The sequence below is a fragment of the Cyprinodon variegatus genome, unplaced genomic scaffold (assembly GCF_000732505.1).
Source record: "Cyprinodon variegatus isolate N-32 unplaced genomic scaffold, C_variegatus-1.0 Scaffold38, whole genome shotgun sequence".
Classification (NCBI taxonomy): Eukaryota; Metazoa; Chordata; class Actinopteri; order Cyprinodontiformes; family Cyprinodontidae; genus Cyprinodon; species Cyprinodon variegatus.
Window position 1 is genome coordinate 764266 of NW_015150491.1, and position 18331 is coordinate 782596.

Genomic DNA, 18331 nt, shown 5'->3' on the forward strand with positions numbered 1-18331 from the left:
TATATATATATATATATATATATTTACACAAAAGCTAATCTGACAGAAAAGGGTCTTAAAAATCTATATCAAAAGATAAATTCTGTGATTTATCAGCATTTACATCTTAACCTTGCATATTAACAAAGATTTTTTATGTCCCAGGATGTTAAAGTTATACATTGAACCCTAGTGTGATGTAGAAATATTAGAAGTGCTATACTGGAAAGTTAAACTAAATTTTCAAAAGCCTTTTTTCCTGCCATCAGTAAGTTTGAAACATTTCAAATCATAAAGTTTTTTGTAAAAAGCTCCACTTGATTAACTTAAATCAGAGTAGGGGGAAATATATTAATAGATTCTTGCATTATCTATTCCTTTGCTCCATATATCCTTTAATCTTAGTTTAACTTTTATACCTTTATAATGTTGGAGGCCTTCCCTCAGTCTGAAACACCAATAAAATACAACCTAAACGCAAATTTGATTTATTTTGGAGAGCTTAGCTCCTTTAGAGACCAAAAATATTCTCCTATAGACAACTATTGATTCATATTAAAATACAGTAGATATTTTTTCAGTTTTTCACTTCATATGATTGGACTGATTTAATTGCATATATTTGTAGATAAACAAGTTTTACTCTTTGAGTGCCTTAAGAAGCCATTTGTTTTGAACTGGGGTAGAGAAACTGACAGGAAACATGATAAACTCATCAAATTTATCACAACTGTTCAGAAAACTTTCTTTCAATTAACTTACTTTTTAATTGAGTAAATTAAAAAGTAAATTAAAGTAAACAGAAATACTTCCTTTGTAAGGAAAATGTTAAAAAGACTAAGGAAGGAAGAAAAGATGGAGACACTTGCTGAGAAAACTTACTTAATGAGCCACTGGTACTGCTCTTTGTCTTCAGAACAGCCAAAGTCTGTGGTCCATGCGTGGCCGATTGTGAACTTGTGGAACTTCAGCATGTCCATGACGCCCACTTGAGCTACAGCACAGCCGTACAGCTCAGGCCGCTGGTTTACACAGGCAGCTGAGGAATAACACGCACAGTTTAAGATACCCTAAACCAAACTTTTGGACTGAAATTCTTTAAGTCGAGAGCTAACATACCAACGAGCAAGCCACCATTAGAGCCTCCATTTATCGTCAGTTTAGAAGGTGACGTGTATCCCTCTTTGATGAGATACTCAGCTGCACACTGGAAGTCTGTGAAACAGTTCTGCTTGTTTGCAAGCATGCCAGCTGAGGAACAAACCAAAAGTATCACCATTATTTAAATCTTTACCTCAACACATGATTGAAGATTAAAGCAGATCGTGGTGCTACCTACCTTTGTGCCAGGTCTCCCCGTACTCCCCCCCTCCTCTAATATTGGCGACAGCCAGAACACCACCAAGATGTCTGACGAAGATGAGTCGGGAGACGCTGTAACTCGGTGTGATGGAGATATTAAAGCCACCGTAGCCATACAAAAAACCTGGATGGGAGCCATCCAGTTTGATTCCTTTCTTGTGTACAATAAACATGGGTATCTGCGTGCCGTCCTTAGAGGGAAAGAAGATCTAACAAGTAGAGAAAATAAAGAAAAAGAAAAAGAGGCTGTGAACCTTGAGCTGGTTGAGAACCAAAACCCTTTTTTATTTAAGGCTGTGAGGTCTTAAACGTGACCAAGGCAACATTTTCTTTACTTAAAAAAGAAATAAAAAAATTATAAATTTTAAATAGTTATCTCTCATATACTTTACCTGGATTTGAACTCTTATCTTAACATTTAGTATTGCTTACTTTGATCAAAAACATGATGCTTTAGAGAATTGCTTTCTTTTTTTGAACCTTGAACTTAAAGCGGAAATGAAACAGTCAACCAAATTAACTTAATTCAGATTTTGTCTATCATCAATAATTATATTACAAATGTGAAAAATATCAACGTCCTGAAGGACCTCTGCGCAGAGACATTGGAGCGACCTGTAAACGCATTTCATGAATAAAGCCTGTGGGATGGTGAGGGAGAGCTGGGAACTTAGGATAACCGACCTGGGTAGGTCGGGTGTCTGACCGGGTTGGAGGTCTGGGGCGGAGGTATCTTGGGGGCCCTGTTGCAGTGGCTCTAGCCCCAAGCTGGGTTCCCAGTGTGTTCGGGCATGGGCTGGGGTTTGAGTGCTGCCTCTCTGTCCAAGGGAATGTCCCCCTTCCTTGTCCGGGGTACCGGGCTTCCCTTGGCATGCCACGACGGGTGGGTTGGTACATGCCCCCGATGGCCCTCTGGCTCCCTGGGGGCCCTCTGGTGCTTCCAGGTCGGTGGTGGTGGGGCCTATGGGGCGACGCTCTTATCTGGGACTGGGAGCTGTGTGGGCTGGCCTGGGTGATGGTGGCTGTTGCAACTGATGTAGGTCCACGATGCGTTTGTGCACAATGAGTGATTATTTATTCATCTATTTTTCTGGAAGGGTCTTGCAAGGGGCGGTGGGTCAGTCAGAACCCCAGCTCCAAAACATAATCACTGGGATTTAGACGTTCAAGTGTCCTTTGACTTTTTTTTTCTTTGACATTTATATTTTCAAATTTGTAATATTGAGAATAGTTAATTTGGTTTACCATTTCATTTCCACTACAGCCTTTTCCCAGATGATCTTAAGGCTCATTTAACAATTGATAGACAATACAAACATTTAACATAAAAACCATTGAAACTTAAAGAAATTACAATATTTATCTGAATGGCAATACTGTTTGATGAGTTTGCGCCGAGTTGACAAGGTGTTGTATGACAGGGTTAACCCATTGCAATTTTCTTTTTTAATAAATAGCAAGAACTTTTCTTGAAAGCCTGGCTCTAAAAACTCTAAAGTTCCTGGTTGATTAATAAAGACAAATGCAAATTGGAGATCTTAGACTGATGCATCTTAAATTACTTTGGTCCAAATGATTAGAATTTTAGTTTGATTTCTGAAAAAAAAAAAACAACCTTAAATGCATATTAAGACTCTAGTAGGAAAAGTTTTCTTCAAGCATTCATCCACAAATTAATGATTACATTCTTCAAAATAATGATGAAGAATGGAATTTGGACATATAATATATAATCAGACCCAAATAAATAAAATCTTTTAAAAATGGTTTTACCTGAGTTGTTTGGTAGTCTGCAGGGTTGAAGCCTTTGACAGTAACTTCTCTGAAGACATGAGGCTGCAGAGGCTCCTTAGTTAGGTCACAATGGTATATGATAGCTGGAAAAGGAGGGAAAAGCCACATTTAACGTTTGTTCATAATTATCTAGGAGGCAGGCAGGGATTATTAGATAGTTTAAAGGCTTTCAGTGGACATTTGGGATTCTAAATTTAGAGAGACATTTTCTCACTTTCTTTTCTCTATGTATGAGAGTTTATCATAAAAATACAAAAACACACTTCGTTTTTCCAGATAGTAGAGAAGAATCATAGTATCATTATGGTGCAGTCTCGGGTAAATTGAAAGTTGTGTTTTCTTTGCTGCTGTGATCGTATTAACGATCGAATGACAAAGAGTCACTGTCCATGGTGCTGAATGCAAAAAAATATATATAAAACCCCATAATTTTCTATCTAAAAATATCAACAATCAAGTATTTATTCACTAATGTAAAAATAGCAGTTTTAATTAATCAAATAAACAGCAACATTTTATTTAAGAAGGAAGTAAATGAGTAAAACCCAAACCAGTACATTATGTACACAAGTAGTAAAACAATATAATTGTGTAATTAGAGGAGGTTAACAAACATGCATCCTCTTAATATTTAGCAAACTGGCTTCCACAACTGACATTTAATCAAATAAGGCAACATCAAAGAATTTTGTACCTGGTGATAAAAAGGAGGTAAAATAATAGAAGATCTCTGAATCTCTCTTCCTTCCTGTAAAACCCACTATAGAGCCCACATCAAGAGGGAAGGTTCTCAGCTCCTCTCCTGAGCTCAGACGATACATCTTCAAGACATTCTTGACGTCGTGGAGGAAACACACAAACAGAAAGCTGGAGTACGTGCAGGTGGCAAATACTACAGGAAAGACGACAGAAAACAAAAACTCAGAAAGAACCTTAATATTTCTAATATCACAGTTTGACAGAAGTATTAATTCCACATTTGTCAACCAGAAGCTTTGATGTATTTTAGTGGATTCATATGCGATAGATAAACACAAGGTAGTGCATAATTGTAAAGTGGAAGGAAAGGGAGAACCGGATTTTGAAAATAAGAATCTGAAACGTGCAGGATGCACTTGGACTTGGACCCTTTATTCTGGTACCGCTAAATGAAAACGGATCTAATATACGATTGTGTTGGCTTCTATGTATGCTGATGTGATTTTGTTGGATTTCAGTACATGTTAATGTTCTGTAGATCAGGAACCTGCTTTAAAACTGTAATTATGCTAAACCAGGTCTGATTACTTTTCATCATTTTTAAAAATACAAATCTATTCAACTAAACCAAAGGTTAGAGTACAACTGTTTCTAATACAAATAGAACATTATTGAGCAAACGCCATCAAAAAGAAACGGGGATGAAGCTGAGGAGGTTGAAGCTCTGTTAGCTAATAGAAAAAAAATATCCCAAGCTCCTAATCTGAATTAAGTCTGTTATAAAAACAGAAGAAATTGATGTTCCTTATTAAATCTGACTGAGCTTGAGCTATTAGTGTAGTATCCTTAAAGGATATACAGCTAAATATGTAGCAGGTGGTTGACTTTGTGGTATAAATCAGGGAAGCTGAAATCAAAAACATGATACACTTAAATTATTTATTCTTATAAGAACCTTTCACTTCAGAATTATGCACGATGCTGAGCTTGTCTTTGACATAAATCCCAATAAATGCACCGACTGACAAGTTCAGACTAAAACTATAGAGATGATAATATTTCAAAGGCTCACCAATGACATCTTTGTCATGTTGGGGGATCAGCTCCTTCCAGTTGCTCTGATCAGGAGAGGCAAAGTCGATGTTGATGAGTCTGTAACGCGGGGCGTCTAAATTGGTCTTAAAGGTAAACAATGTTCCCTCGTTGGTGACGTATTCGTACTCCGCGTCAAAGTTATCGATTAATTTTATCCAGGGCAAAAGTCCTAAACAGACAAAGTTAATTTAAAGTTCTGTACAACATGAAATTAAATATAAGTTTCAACAAAACAAAGCAAAGGTTTCTGATCTCAGAGTTTGTTGCATTTTAGAAACATAAGAATGACTTTCTGAAAAAGGTTTAATCATCTAATGGATTTGAATAAATAAATTAAATAATAAATAAATAAATAAATTCTTGACAAAAGAAATTGGGAATAACTTTAACTAAAATATCATGAATAAATAAAAAGAATACGTACCAGTTATGCCCTGCGATGTCGTCTGCAGGTCACAATACCAAAGCCTATTGACCGGATCACAGCCTTCTCTGATTGACAGCAACACATAGCGCCCATCATCTGATACCTGAAAAGATTCTCCAATCACTAGACGCCACCTTAGAAATTCATTTGCACCTTTTAGTCTGCAGTTGAATTAGTTGAAAGGTTAAAGGAGATTAAACTGGAAGCCTACCTCAGCCCCACTCATCCATTTGGGGTGGTCAGGAAATTCGGCACAAAGCACATCCTCAGACTGTGGAGTCCCCAGGATGTGATAGTAAAGCTTCTGATGCAGATTTGTGGAGGTCTCAGTGCCTGGAAGGTAGAACATCATATTAACCACAGCTGTGAGGAGCAACGAGGGGAAAATATTACCAAAAAAATGTATCAGAGTATATGTTTATAATAAACAAATCACTACTAATTTTCATCTTACCATCACTTTTTCCGTCCTGTTCGGGATATGAATTGTAAAAAAGTCCCTTCCCATCATAAGTCCAGGACATGCAGCTAAATTTGACCCTCTCAAGGCGGTCCTCCAGCTCTACGGCGCCCTCCACTCGCAAGAAGTGGATTTCTACCCAGTCAGACCCACTGGCACTGGTGCCGTAGGCCAGGTACTCTCCATCCTCAGAAAATGCATAGCCTTGGTCATATCAGAGGAGATAATTAACATTGTTATTTTTAATCAAAATGAAAATTTATTATTAACAAAAAACACGGGATACATTGAGATATTTGGCCACTAATACCTCGAAGAGCAACAGTGCCATCTTCAGAAAATGTGTTTGGATCCAAGAAGACAGTGGGTTCAGCGTCTAAACTCTCCTGCACATACATTACACTCTGGTTCTGAAGACCCGTGTTGTAAAAGTGAAAGTACCTAAAAAGTAGGATAGAAAACATCTTATGGGAGCCGAACCATCAGAGTTTAGATTTCTAAGTTTCGTTAAATGACATCACAGTTCATCTCACCTGTTTCCCCTCTTAAACGGGCAACTATACTTTGGATAGTCGTACAGCTCAGTCATGCGCTCCTTGAAAAGATCCCGGACCTCACACTGTTCTAAAAATGGCAACGTAAGCTGGTTCTGAGCATTGACGAATGCCTGGTTAAAGATGTAAAAAAAAAAAATTGAAACACTGATTATTTATTCATAAGTTATTTATAACACTTTTTTTGCTTTAGCACATGCAAACTAAATTTAAAGTGTGAGAGTTTTCTATTAAACTTCTTAGTAACTTAGAGAAGCTTAGATTTTTCAGTAGGGATGCTACAATCTTTTTCCCTCAATGCCGCAAGGAATGCTTCTTGTGATGACAATAGGCATTTATGATACAATACTTCTGCATCCATTCTTCTTTAGCCTTCTATTTTTAGTATTTTATATCAGTACAAAGTATTTTTATTGATACCAGTTATTATCGCTGGTTACTGTTAGTTTTACATTTTACAGGCTGATCCAAAGCATGAATCAGCTATAAAAAAAAAAGGCTTTGTGGAAACTTAAGTTGACATTTTTAAAAGCAGCAAAAAAAACAGAAACATGAAAATGCCGTGTTTACATCATGTAAAGTGCACATCCTGATCTGGATTACATAAACAACAACAAACTAACCATCACCAAAAAATATGCATGTTACTGTTATCAGGCAACAATTTTGAAGCAGTTTCAAGGGACTCTATACACAACTCCACTACTTCCTGAAATTAGGGCAGCTTTTTTTTTTTCCTGTCTTTCATTACTTAATGAACTGATTCGTCCACGTGTGTTTGGCCATGGTTACTGAGGTCAGGCTCGCCTGGATGAATCAGATCATCCAGTAGAAAAAGACAGGGGAAAAAAGAGCTGCCTTAAGTTCAGTAAGCGGCGGAGTTGTGCATAGAGCCCATTCTGTTATAAATTGCAATTAATATTAAAACTCTTTTAAATCTGTTTGTCATAAAATAGAAAATCTTTTAAACAGTCTATTCTGTGAATGTGTCATCTTTCTATCCATGTAGGTTTTTCTGTGCTTGTGATGGATTGTGGCACCATGACAAATTAGGATTTACCTGTGTCTTCTCACTGTCTGGATCCTCCAGCCAGCTGTACGGATCCGGTACTTTGCAGCCATGGTAGTCATCCACCTAAATACAGTTAAACATAATAATAATTAAAAAGAATTACCAGCTAGTAGGTGTGGTAAAGTCACTTTAGGAGCTGGGATAATGAAGCGACCACTAGCCAGCCACTAATCTTAGGTTATGTGTATAAGTTTTATTCTTATGATTAGTATATATTTGTTTGGTCAACCCCAAAGCCTGGTTTTAGCCACCTAGCTAAGCTAAGTAGCATGCTAACAAAGCGAACGCCCATTGAAATGAATGAGCTCCGTCAGTGATTTAGCTAGCTCAGCTAATCAGTTAGCAGGTCCCCTTTACTTACAACAGCCTCATCGCGGTAAGCTTGGGGATACTGAAAAGCCATTTTGGACGTAAGATTTCGAGAATGGCGCAACACAGAAAACTTGCACAGTGACTGCAGCAGAGGCTTTGAAATGACTTTGCGGAACCTGTGAATCATTCACTCGTAGCGTTAAAGCCTGAGAGGAGATGCTCCCCGTTACACACACAGTCAACGAGTTTTTCGGCCGGTTGCTGCTCTGTCATTTTAAACTCACATCGCCCCCTCGCGGCAGAAAAACGGCACTGCAGAATCAGATCAGAAATACTTTAATAATCCCAGAGGGAAATTGCTTTTGTTACACGCTCCAGTTACAGTTATATATATATATCTATATCTATATATATCTATAGATATATATAGATATAGATAGATATATACACATCCAACTACACAATATAATAAAGATAAAAAATAAGAATAAAAAGAGATAAAATATATACACATATAGCTCTTCTGTATATATATATATATATGTGTATGTATATCTATGCATATGTAAAAACTAAATCCAAATAAAGTGAATATCCAACTAAAGTGATAAATCCAAGTAAAGTGATAAGTGGCGTGCAAAAATAGTGCAATACTGCAACTTCTAAAATAACGATTGCACCTTTTTTAACCCATGGGCTTTGTAAAATTCAATCTGAAAGTTTTATTCTTTTAATGAAAATCATTGTAGAATGTTACACATGACTATTACAAGGACTGCAATCTCCTGTATATAAACCACAAAGATAGGACTTCCATCATTACTCGGCTGTTCTGTCATCTAGAGAAATGCTGGGATGACTGTAGTTCTGTGTCAAGAAGCAGTGTGCAGGTAAATGATGAAACTCTTCGTAATATTGCACCATTGTATCTTGAACATGAGCATGTCAAAGGCCAACCATGGCTGTAAGTAAAAGCTGGATTCTATCCATGCTGAACAATTTGTTGAACCTAATAACAACTAAGTTAATTGTACACAAACTTGGGATCTAGGTGCTTAATTCCTGAGCAATTTTTGTATTACACACAACACAGATCTCTTTGCATTGAGGCAACATTTAAAACTCTTAATTTAGCCTACCCACCAGTCTATGCACCTCATAGCTTGTCATCAAGTCTGCAAAGAAGATGATTGGCTGCAATCTTACATCTCTCCAGGACTCTGAGGCATGCAAGGAAGATTGTGGCTGATCACAAACTATTTCAAACACTGCCCGCTGGAAAGAGGCTGCAGTCCATCAGGACCAAAACCTCATGCCACCAGAAAGGTTTCGTCCCATCTGCTACCTGCCTTATCAACAAGGCCCAGAGACCCCCGTGACATTGTATAGATCAAACCTGATCTATAGTTATATAAAAACCTACTTGGCAATAAACTAATTCTAACAGTGGTGTTCTTTTGGATTTATCTCTTAATTGCTACTATAGCTTTGCTCATTGTTTATAATAATTAACATATTTTATAACATGATCCTGCCACCAATAGGTTTTAAAGCTGATATGCGTTCAGAGTTTATTTACTCATCTTGAAAATACGTACTCTCAGATTAGGTATTTTACCTTTTGTATTCTGAACGCTAAAAAATAAACGATGTCAAAACTCTGTTCATAAGATCTCTACACAGATGAGCAACATTAGCTCCTGCTCACAGAAAATGCCTCTTGGTTTTCAGCTTTCACTGACAGGAGATCATTGTATTACTCTATCAACAGAACTGAGGAACATTAAATCCTCTAGCTAGCCTAACTGGTAACACAGCATTTGGCAATTAATTTATCTTTTGATAATACATGGATTAATAACTGTATCATATGATATATTTAGTAACTTAATAAGCATGTAATCTATTACTTTAACCTGCTAGGGTCTTCAGATAGTAAGCAGTTCCTAAATCTGAGACATTTACATATTGGACTGAAGTGCTAAATGGATTAGTTTCATTCTCCCTTTAATATTGTAGTAATAATAATAATACTAATACTAGATTATCCATCTTAACATTTCAAACTATGGACAACTATTTATCATACACAAAATGTCCAATGATAAAGACAGGTATGATTTTGGTATTTTCCTGAGTTTTATATATTGAATCCGATTTGAAGCGGAGCTTATTAATCTGTAATTTATATTGTTGGAAACTTTGAAGATTTAATTACTTCTCTAATGGAACATTTGACAAGTTGGAACAGTGTCATTAAAACAGGTCTGTCTACACAATAGAATAACTGCTAATTTGATTAAAAAACAGACTTAAGGTTAGACTTGGCAGTGAGGCATGTTTCCTGCATTAAAAAATGAAAAGAGGGGAAAATTTTTCCATGCTATGTATTTCTCTCCAGTGATCAGTTAGTGAAGCTGCCTCAGGACCGGTGACTCAGAAACCAAACAAACCGGAACGTTATCTGTGCTTGGGTGTGAAGACAAACCGATGCATCGACTCATCGATAAGTTAGGTTTCTATTGCTGTTTTTTTCTCAATCAGTATTGGCTGATACGCGTACGTATTGGCTAAACATTAGCACCGTGGAAAAAATGCATGGTAGAAATTAATTGAATACATCCCCAGGTTTGAGAGTTTGATTTATTTGTTTATTGATAGCAATAAAGGGCTAAACTTAAAGTAACTACACTTTAAAGGTTGCATTTTTTGCGATTTAAAATAGGCTGTAGTTTATTTTTTATTTTTTGCAATATTTACTGCTGCTGACTTTTCTTTATTGATCTATTGGAAAGGTTGGAGTGCAGTTAGAGAATCAGGGGAGAAAAAACTTCCTCCTTAATAAAAGGGGGACCCACGGAGAAAAGTCTGGGTGCATCCAGCAACCTACTTCCATTAGCTCTCCATTGTTAATGTTTGGTTTGATTTTTTACTAGATTTTCTTTTTATTTCTTTATTTCGACTGGGATGTGTGTAAAGTTTGTTATCATTGTTGGTACTTGCATGTAAATGAAGGAAGAAAAAGCAACATTGGCTCAAAGAACCGGCACTGAAATATCATGAGTTCATATTGGGGATCGGTTAGACTGATATACAAATAAAAGGCATTGGCTTTAAGAACCCCCCATTGGTCGATATTTATTTGGCACTATAATATAACATTTAACCTCCCTAATAAAAACAGGAAAGAAAGCATTTACAAAACAACAGGATTTTCCTATGAAGTCCTTTTTAAAAGTAATGGGCATCCAGCGTAATAACTTGTCTTTATGTCCTGTCATCACAATCTCATTTAAAAACAGAAATAATCGGAAATTAAAAAGGAAATTTTGCATTAGAAAAAAGTCAACCTACAGATGGAACGGTGGACATTGAGGCTTTATAGGATTTAAGGTTTAAAAATGTTAGAGGGTATTTGCAAATAAGGATGTTGAAAGGTCACCTGAGTCCACTGAGGGTCTCCATCACTGTTCTTATCTGTCTGACAGTGCAGGAGAGAGGTCAGCCCCTCACTCTTTTTTGCTCATTATTGACCCCTCCCTTCCTTCCTCCTCTTCTCGCTTAATCAATCAGTGCTGATTTGGCCGTCATTATCTGTGGCAGCTACTCTTACACAATAAACGATAGAAGAAGATGAGGTTTGATGAGGTAGGATCTTTAAGAATGTAAAAGGATTCTCTAAACCAGGGGTCTTCAATGTTTTCCAGGCCAAGGACCCCAAAACTGATGGTGAGATGGAGCGAGGACCCCTAATTATATATATTGTTAGAAATTGTATCAAACTGGTCCTATAGTCACTCTATTACATATGGAGTAATATAACGAAAGTAATTTCTCCATGGGATTATTAAAGCATTTCTAATTCTGATTCCTGGTTGATGGGACAGGTGTTATGAATGAAACGGTGCCCAGCTTGAAAGAGCTCCTGTTTGTCGCTGAATGTGTTCATTGATGACTGAAAGACATCTTCTGCCTCCATTTTTCTGTTTACTACAGTGTGTTGAATTCATAAAATCTATTTAAAGACATTTCAATTATTGGAAAAAATTGCAGGGGGAAATATAAAAAAAGAAAAATCAACCAAAACTTTTGCGACCCCCATGCAGCACCTCCGTGGACCCCCTAGGGTTCATGGACCCCCTGTTGAAGAACTCCGCTCTCAGCTGTTAGATTTAATTAATTTATCTACATGTACAATTATTAATAAAAACTTAATTGGGATGCTATGTAACAACATGAATCTTGTTCCTTGTTCTGAAGAATCCTTTTTACCGTTTGTCACCGAGGAAAAACGCGGATGAGCCGTTACAGTACAGCCGTATTTCCAGCTACAAAAAAGCAAACACATTGTTTGAATGCCGCAAGTCAGTCAGATGTTTTCTTAGGAAATCCAGAATGCTGTTACTTTCACATTCAGGCCCGGAGCGTGTCACATCTTTCACGCCCTTTAGGCAGTTGCAATATTAAGTGAAGTTCAGAGGAAGCGATAAAGGGAGAGGCAACCCATAGTTCCGTGTGATTGCGTAATAGAATCAGAGAGAAACAATACCTTAGGATGAATCATCTACATTTCTTTCATTAGTAACCATTATGAAGTTGATTGCTTCATAGTTTCCTAGGCAAACTGAAATGAAGGAAGATAGTTTAGGTAAAAATGTTTTCCCCATTTTCTCTTTCCTTTAAACTCTAGGAACACGTTTCTAAATGCAAAGGGAGTCTCTTTTTGTTTGTGCTCTTAAGCCTCTGTTTTCCTTCACAATCTGAAGACAGAGAAGACTGATGTTTGAACTGTGTGTTTGAGTTCTAACACTGCTTTTTACACTCAAAGATTTGGGTGTTCACGCACTTGTATATTTGACACAAAGCTGGACTGAGCTGGAGGTGTCCATGCGTGAATCACACCTCCTTTTCCCTTTGTTCCCCCTCCATTGTCCAGGGTCGCCGTTGATCTGTTCCCCCATAGTCGGAAGCACCTGTCTCCGTTGCAGCAGACAAAGAAGGATGACCACCTGTTGTGTTTCACTGCAGAGGGTTACTACAAGGTTATTCCATTCAAAAATCTCCCCGGCTTCTTTCTGACAGACGCTGTTGTTTTGGACCCGTTTAAACATTAATCCAGAAGGGAAGCTGCTGATTCTTTGGATAATTGGACAAACTCTTAAATCATGTCACTCAATACACTAGTCTGACACTGCAAGATGAGCTGATATGAGGTATTGATGAATTAAGCAATTGATCAAGAAGTTTGCAAAGTCTTTCTCATTAGCTGCCACGGCTTTGCACACCTTTTGAGGTCCTATTTGTAGGTGAAACTGGTGATGTTCCAGTTTTTCTTTTTTTCCTGATATGAATAAACTCTTTTAATATATCTTTTTGCAAATGTGTTTGACACTTAGCTTTGACACTTTTTAAAACCATGTTTCACTTCAGTTAAAGCTTTAAACTTTGGGTTTAGTCTCTCACAGCTTTTAACATTGAGGTTTTGCATGTGTTGAAAAAAAAAAGTATTTTTTGTCTCATCTAGATCTCCCTTTTACCACCATATGCTTATCATAAATTGCAAACTGGAGCTGTCATAGCCTTCTTCAAAGAAGGACTTTCTTCCTGCTTCTCCTCCATAACGGCCACATTCAAGCATTGCATGGCTGTAATTATCGTGTTGACAGATTGTCTCACCTGAGATTTGTATCTGTGTGGCTCCTCCGGAGTTAACACTGGCCCTTTTGGTCACTTCCCTGATCACTGCTCTCATTGCCTGACCCGTCAGGTGAACATGCTTGTTCCTGAGATAACAGGGCTTAATTCTCTGTTAGATATTTTAAGAAAAGAGTATTATTGTATGACCAAAAAAATACATCTAAGGAATTTAGAACAGATGGATTTTTTGCCTTGATAAAATAACAAACAAGCAGATAACATATACTAAGGCGGCTTCTGACAGCAGGTGTTTTTTCTAGGTTTTATTTGAAGAGTATCACAGTGAAGGGGTTTAAAAGAGAATGCATGTTACAATTTCAAGCTGCGTTTTTGTGTAGTGTTCATAAACAATTGTATTGTAGTCATTCCTGTTCAAGATAATTCACTGCTCTTTGAGGCTAGGCTTATATGTCATCAGTACATGAATATGGAGTCTAAAGGCTGGTCTAGAGCCCAAAGCCACTTGGCTGTAATGATAGCAGTCCCAAGGATGTGAGCGCGACAGAACATGCAATAATAGGAATGCTTTTAAATGCAGAGATGACAGGGGACTGTTTCCTGCCTGGCTGTCATTAGCCATGGCCTGAATAACAGTGTCGCAGAGGGTCGATCCAACATGCAGCCCCCACCACCAGGAAAAAAAAAAAACCTCTCCAGACTAAAGGATGTTATTGGAGATCCAGGATGATTACAGCCCCCTTGCAGGATGGATACAGTTGCCTCACAGATGATAGGAAATACTAAATCTGTTTTGTCTGTGCCATCTGCTAAAAATACCAAGAACGAGACTCAATGTTGGGGTTTAGAAAATGTGACCAGCAGAGATGTATGAACAGATCCAGTGTTGTCATCTCTGGATAACATCGATGAAACCGCCAACGAGCTTCTGTCTGTACCTATTAAAACACACATTCCTGATTTTATTTGCCAGGAAAACACATTTAAGAGACACAATAAGGTGAAGTCAGACGGCCCTGAGGAGGATAGAAGTTCACCATTGTATACACTGATCATGTTGAAAAGGAAAAGAGAGCACTCAGGTTACTCAAAGCCAGCTTGCTGAAAGAGCCGAGAATAAAAGGACAGTCACAAAAAAAAAAACCTTCAGGTGTTGAGTGCCTTTGATTGCTCGAGCATGCATTTTGGTCATATTTTCACCACCAAAAGTAACCTGGATAAAAAGAAAAACGTCACTGCCTGGAAATAGATTCTTATCTTTTACTTAAGAGCTGTTTGTTTTCGTCCCTGTCAAACTTGTTTGTGCACTCTTCCTATTACAGTCAAGCATAAAACCTTCCCGAAGCTACATTTCCATATTCAGAAACACATGCAGGCTACTTTTCTTGTCCTAATTGTTTTTATAAGAACATTTTAAGTGGGACTACAAAGTGGAGCTGAAGTTTTTGTCATCACAGAGGTAACATCAGCAGAGACCAAAGAAGCAAGGTAGAAATGATCTCTGACCTGCCTGTTTCCCCTTATCATTATACAACCACCAGCAAGTGGCCATAACCTCCTCTCTTTGAACCTGACCAGCTTTGCTGCTCTTGGTCTGTCAAAGAAAGAAAGGGAGGAGCAATCAGACAGAGAAATTAATATATAGCTTTCGTGCAGACAGATATGACTTTTTTAAAATCTAAAACAAATACATGGCTCCTTCCCCTGTAATTTTGTAGTTGACACCGGGGCTCGGAAACCCTGGTAATGACTGAGGCAGGTAAGGCTGAAGACAGGTGGAGGACGGAGCCGTCTGACTGGTCCTATGAAAAAGACAATGTGTGTGTGTGTGTGTGAGGACTTCTGCGACACAGATGCAGACTTAGATGAATTGACAGACAAAGTGGCACCTGGTGATGTCACAGATGTCATTGAATGGTGGTAAATTCCTCCCTTTATGGTAGGCAACACTCCCGCGCTTTTACTCAAACAGGTGCTTTGCAGTGGTTCTTTTACAAGCTTCGAGTTGATGAATGCAGAAAGAATTCAGTCATCGTGCAAGATGAGCTCATTTTATCAGTAGGAGTACATCTATAGGCTCATCTGCAAATGACACAAAATGGTGGACTACACAGCAGCAGCAAAGCAATAGACCAAAAATAGCTTAACTAGAGACCCAGCTATCATAGATATGACTGTTGTTTTTAGCTCATATAAGACATAATATGTATATATAAAAAAAAAAAAAAAAGAAAGTCTAAATGTATGAAATTCAGTGGAAACTTGGTTTTTGGAAATCAATCCTTTTACCCACTTTTTGTTGTTTCGCCGCACTATGTGGGTTTTTGACCTCCGATTAGCTCCCCTTCATAGCAACATCAACTGGTTACCCTATGAATAAACCATGTAGTAGACCACATACTGCATATACGTGTGCATCAGGCCAAGTCTGGCACATAGCCAGAGAAGAAGGTAGACATGCAGCAGAACTGGAAGGAAAGTTACGCTCCATTTGGTGCCAAACAGGGGAGCTACTACTTTTTAATTGAGGAAAGCAAGTTTGTTTTGGCGAATTTTCAAAACAAACTGATCTCTATTTATTTTAGACTTTAAAAGTATTGAAATATGTTTTCCTTTTCTATCTTTAACCTAAGAAAGACCTTAATCCTTAATTCTATGTGCTGTGAAATAAAACAACAGTGGTAGGTGTTGTTTGTGTTTTTGTTGAATCAAACAACGAATCAATGGTTGAGCAGTTGAGATATAATGGACAGAGATGAGGAAGCTAAGAAGGAATACATAAGCAGAGGCTTCCGGATAAATAAATAAAGGAACCTCTCTACCCATCCATCCATTTTCTGACACACTTAATCCAAAGTGGGGTCGCGATGGGTGCTGGTGTCTCTCTCCTGCTAGTCCATTGCAGGAACACACAGAGACAAACAGGACCAACAACCATTCACTCACTCACACACACACACCTAAAGAGAATTTAGAGAAGCCAATTAACCTAATAGTCATGTTTTTGGACTGTGGGAGGAAGTCGGAGTACCCGGAGAGAACGGATGCATGCTCAGGGATAACATGCAAACTCCAGGCAGAAAGACCAGGAATCGACCTTCTTGCTGCAAGCCAGCAGTGCTACCCACTGTGTCACAGAGCAGCACGAACCTCTCAGCATATAAATTTCAATGAGTGACATTATATTCACCCAAAAAATGATAAAGTGCCTTGAAAAACATTTTCTATTTTATTACCTGGAACTAAAGACTTAAGTGGCTTGAATTTGCATTAACCCTGTTTTACCTTGCTGCCCTTAAATAAGATCCAGTAAATTCAAAGCTTTTGGAAGTCACCTTATTAACAGATATTTAAATCCTGTGATAAATTCAACTGTTTTGAAGCTCTCTAAAGTTTGTTAGAAAACTTTGGGCATCAAACAACTGAACAAGGAACGGAGCAGACAGGTCAGAGATAAAGTTTAAAGCAGGGTAAGATAAAAAAACAAACAAAAAAACAATTCCCTGCTCTTTCAACATCCCAGATAGGACTGTTTAAGCAACCCCAAAAGGGAATATGGCAAAACTGTAAGCCTGTTAAGACGTGGTCTTCCAGCTAAGCTAACAGCCTAGGCAAGAGGAGCAGTAATCTGAAAAAAAGAAGGCCAGGATGTCCATAGTAACTGGTGGAGCTGCAGAGATCCACAGCTGTCCACCCCACTCTCTCTGAATAAAAAAAATAATAATAATTGTTAAAAAAATTTAAAACCATAAAGAAAATCCATGTTAAAGTTTGTTAGAATAAGTACTCTGGTTGGAAAAAACAATTATATATTGTGTTATGGGTCAACTTTTATTTTACAATCCTTGTTAGATTAAGTTTACTTGGCCAAACTAAATTTTCTGTCTTATATGCAAAGTACTTTGTCCAGGTTTGCAGGAGAACGACTGAAAAAAGTCCAGCCAGAGCTACAGTGAAATAATCAAATATACACATATTCATGTGCTAGAGTGACGAGACCTCACAATGCATTTTCAGAGCTAGTCTTTATCCAGCTGATGCAATTTTATCTGTTATGTAAAACAGAATGAGAAAATGTTTCTCTCTATGTGCAAAGCTCAAAGCCTTTTATTGCTGCGGTTTTAACTGCAGCGAATGATGGTTCACCAAATGATCGAAATAGATATGACTCAATCATGATCCATGCCACACTTTTCAGATTATTATTAATGTAATAAATTTGAAAAATATGCATCTTTCTTTTTACTGAACGTTTTTTTTTTACTACCAGTCCTTAGCATAACACATAAAATCTGAGTTAAATACTGGGAAAATTGTAGTTGCTGCATCACCCATATATATAAAAAAAACTGAAGAGGTATTTCTAGTTTTCAAAACCACAACTAGTACCTAAAGCAGTGAACGAAACAACACAATATAAAACCTGGGAAATCTTTTTGAAAAAAACCAAGGAGGCCTCTTGATTAAATTTTTTATTAAAGCCAATTTCAGGACATAGTAGAGCAGAAAATCAACAGAGCAAATAAAATGTAGATCAACTTTTCTTGAGCTAAGTGCATTTTCCTTTAATTTGAACAGGTAAGTAGGATCATTTGCCAAATGAATGAACATTTATCTTTAAAATAAAAGAAAAACAACTCAATTTTATTTAAAATTCACAATATGTGATCAATGGCAGATCTTCTTATATACCTGCTCATATCATGGGCAAATACACCTTTTTTAGGAAGTTTTTGCTCATATTTAGATGAAATGTGTCCCTAAGTTATCAAGAGGAAATCCAAACAACGTGAAGAGCATTTGTACAGTCATGCGTGGGTGGCTACACACATCTGCCTTTGCCGTAAGCTAAAAACCAAGTTGGACGGGGGTGGGAGGTTGGGGAGGGGAACCATAATTTCATTTACCAAAATTGAAGTGAG

General features: G+C 37.6%; 1 protein-coding gene across 1 annotated transcript; it reads right to left on the bottom strand.

The window, feature by feature from the left end:
- Nucleotides 1-857: 857 nt before the first annotated feature.
- Nucleotides 858-7997, bottom strand: prep (prolyl endopeptidase). Its single transcript, XM_015369574.1, has 13 exons — nt 7804-7997; nt 7431-7505; nt 6350-6483; nt 6127-6257; nt 5811-6020; nt 5568-5689; nt 5354-5459; nt 4907-5098; nt 3830-4027; nt 3115-3218; nt 1319-1550; nt 1099-1230; nt 858-1018 (listed from the first exon to the last, which is right to left on the bottom strand). The coding sequence occupies exons 1-13, from the start codon at nt 7939-7941 to the stop codon at nt 858-860; spliced, it is 1935 nt and encodes a 644-aa protein (XP_015225060.1). The 5' UTR covers nt 7942-7997.
- Nucleotides 7998-18331: the final 10334 nt, after the last annotated feature.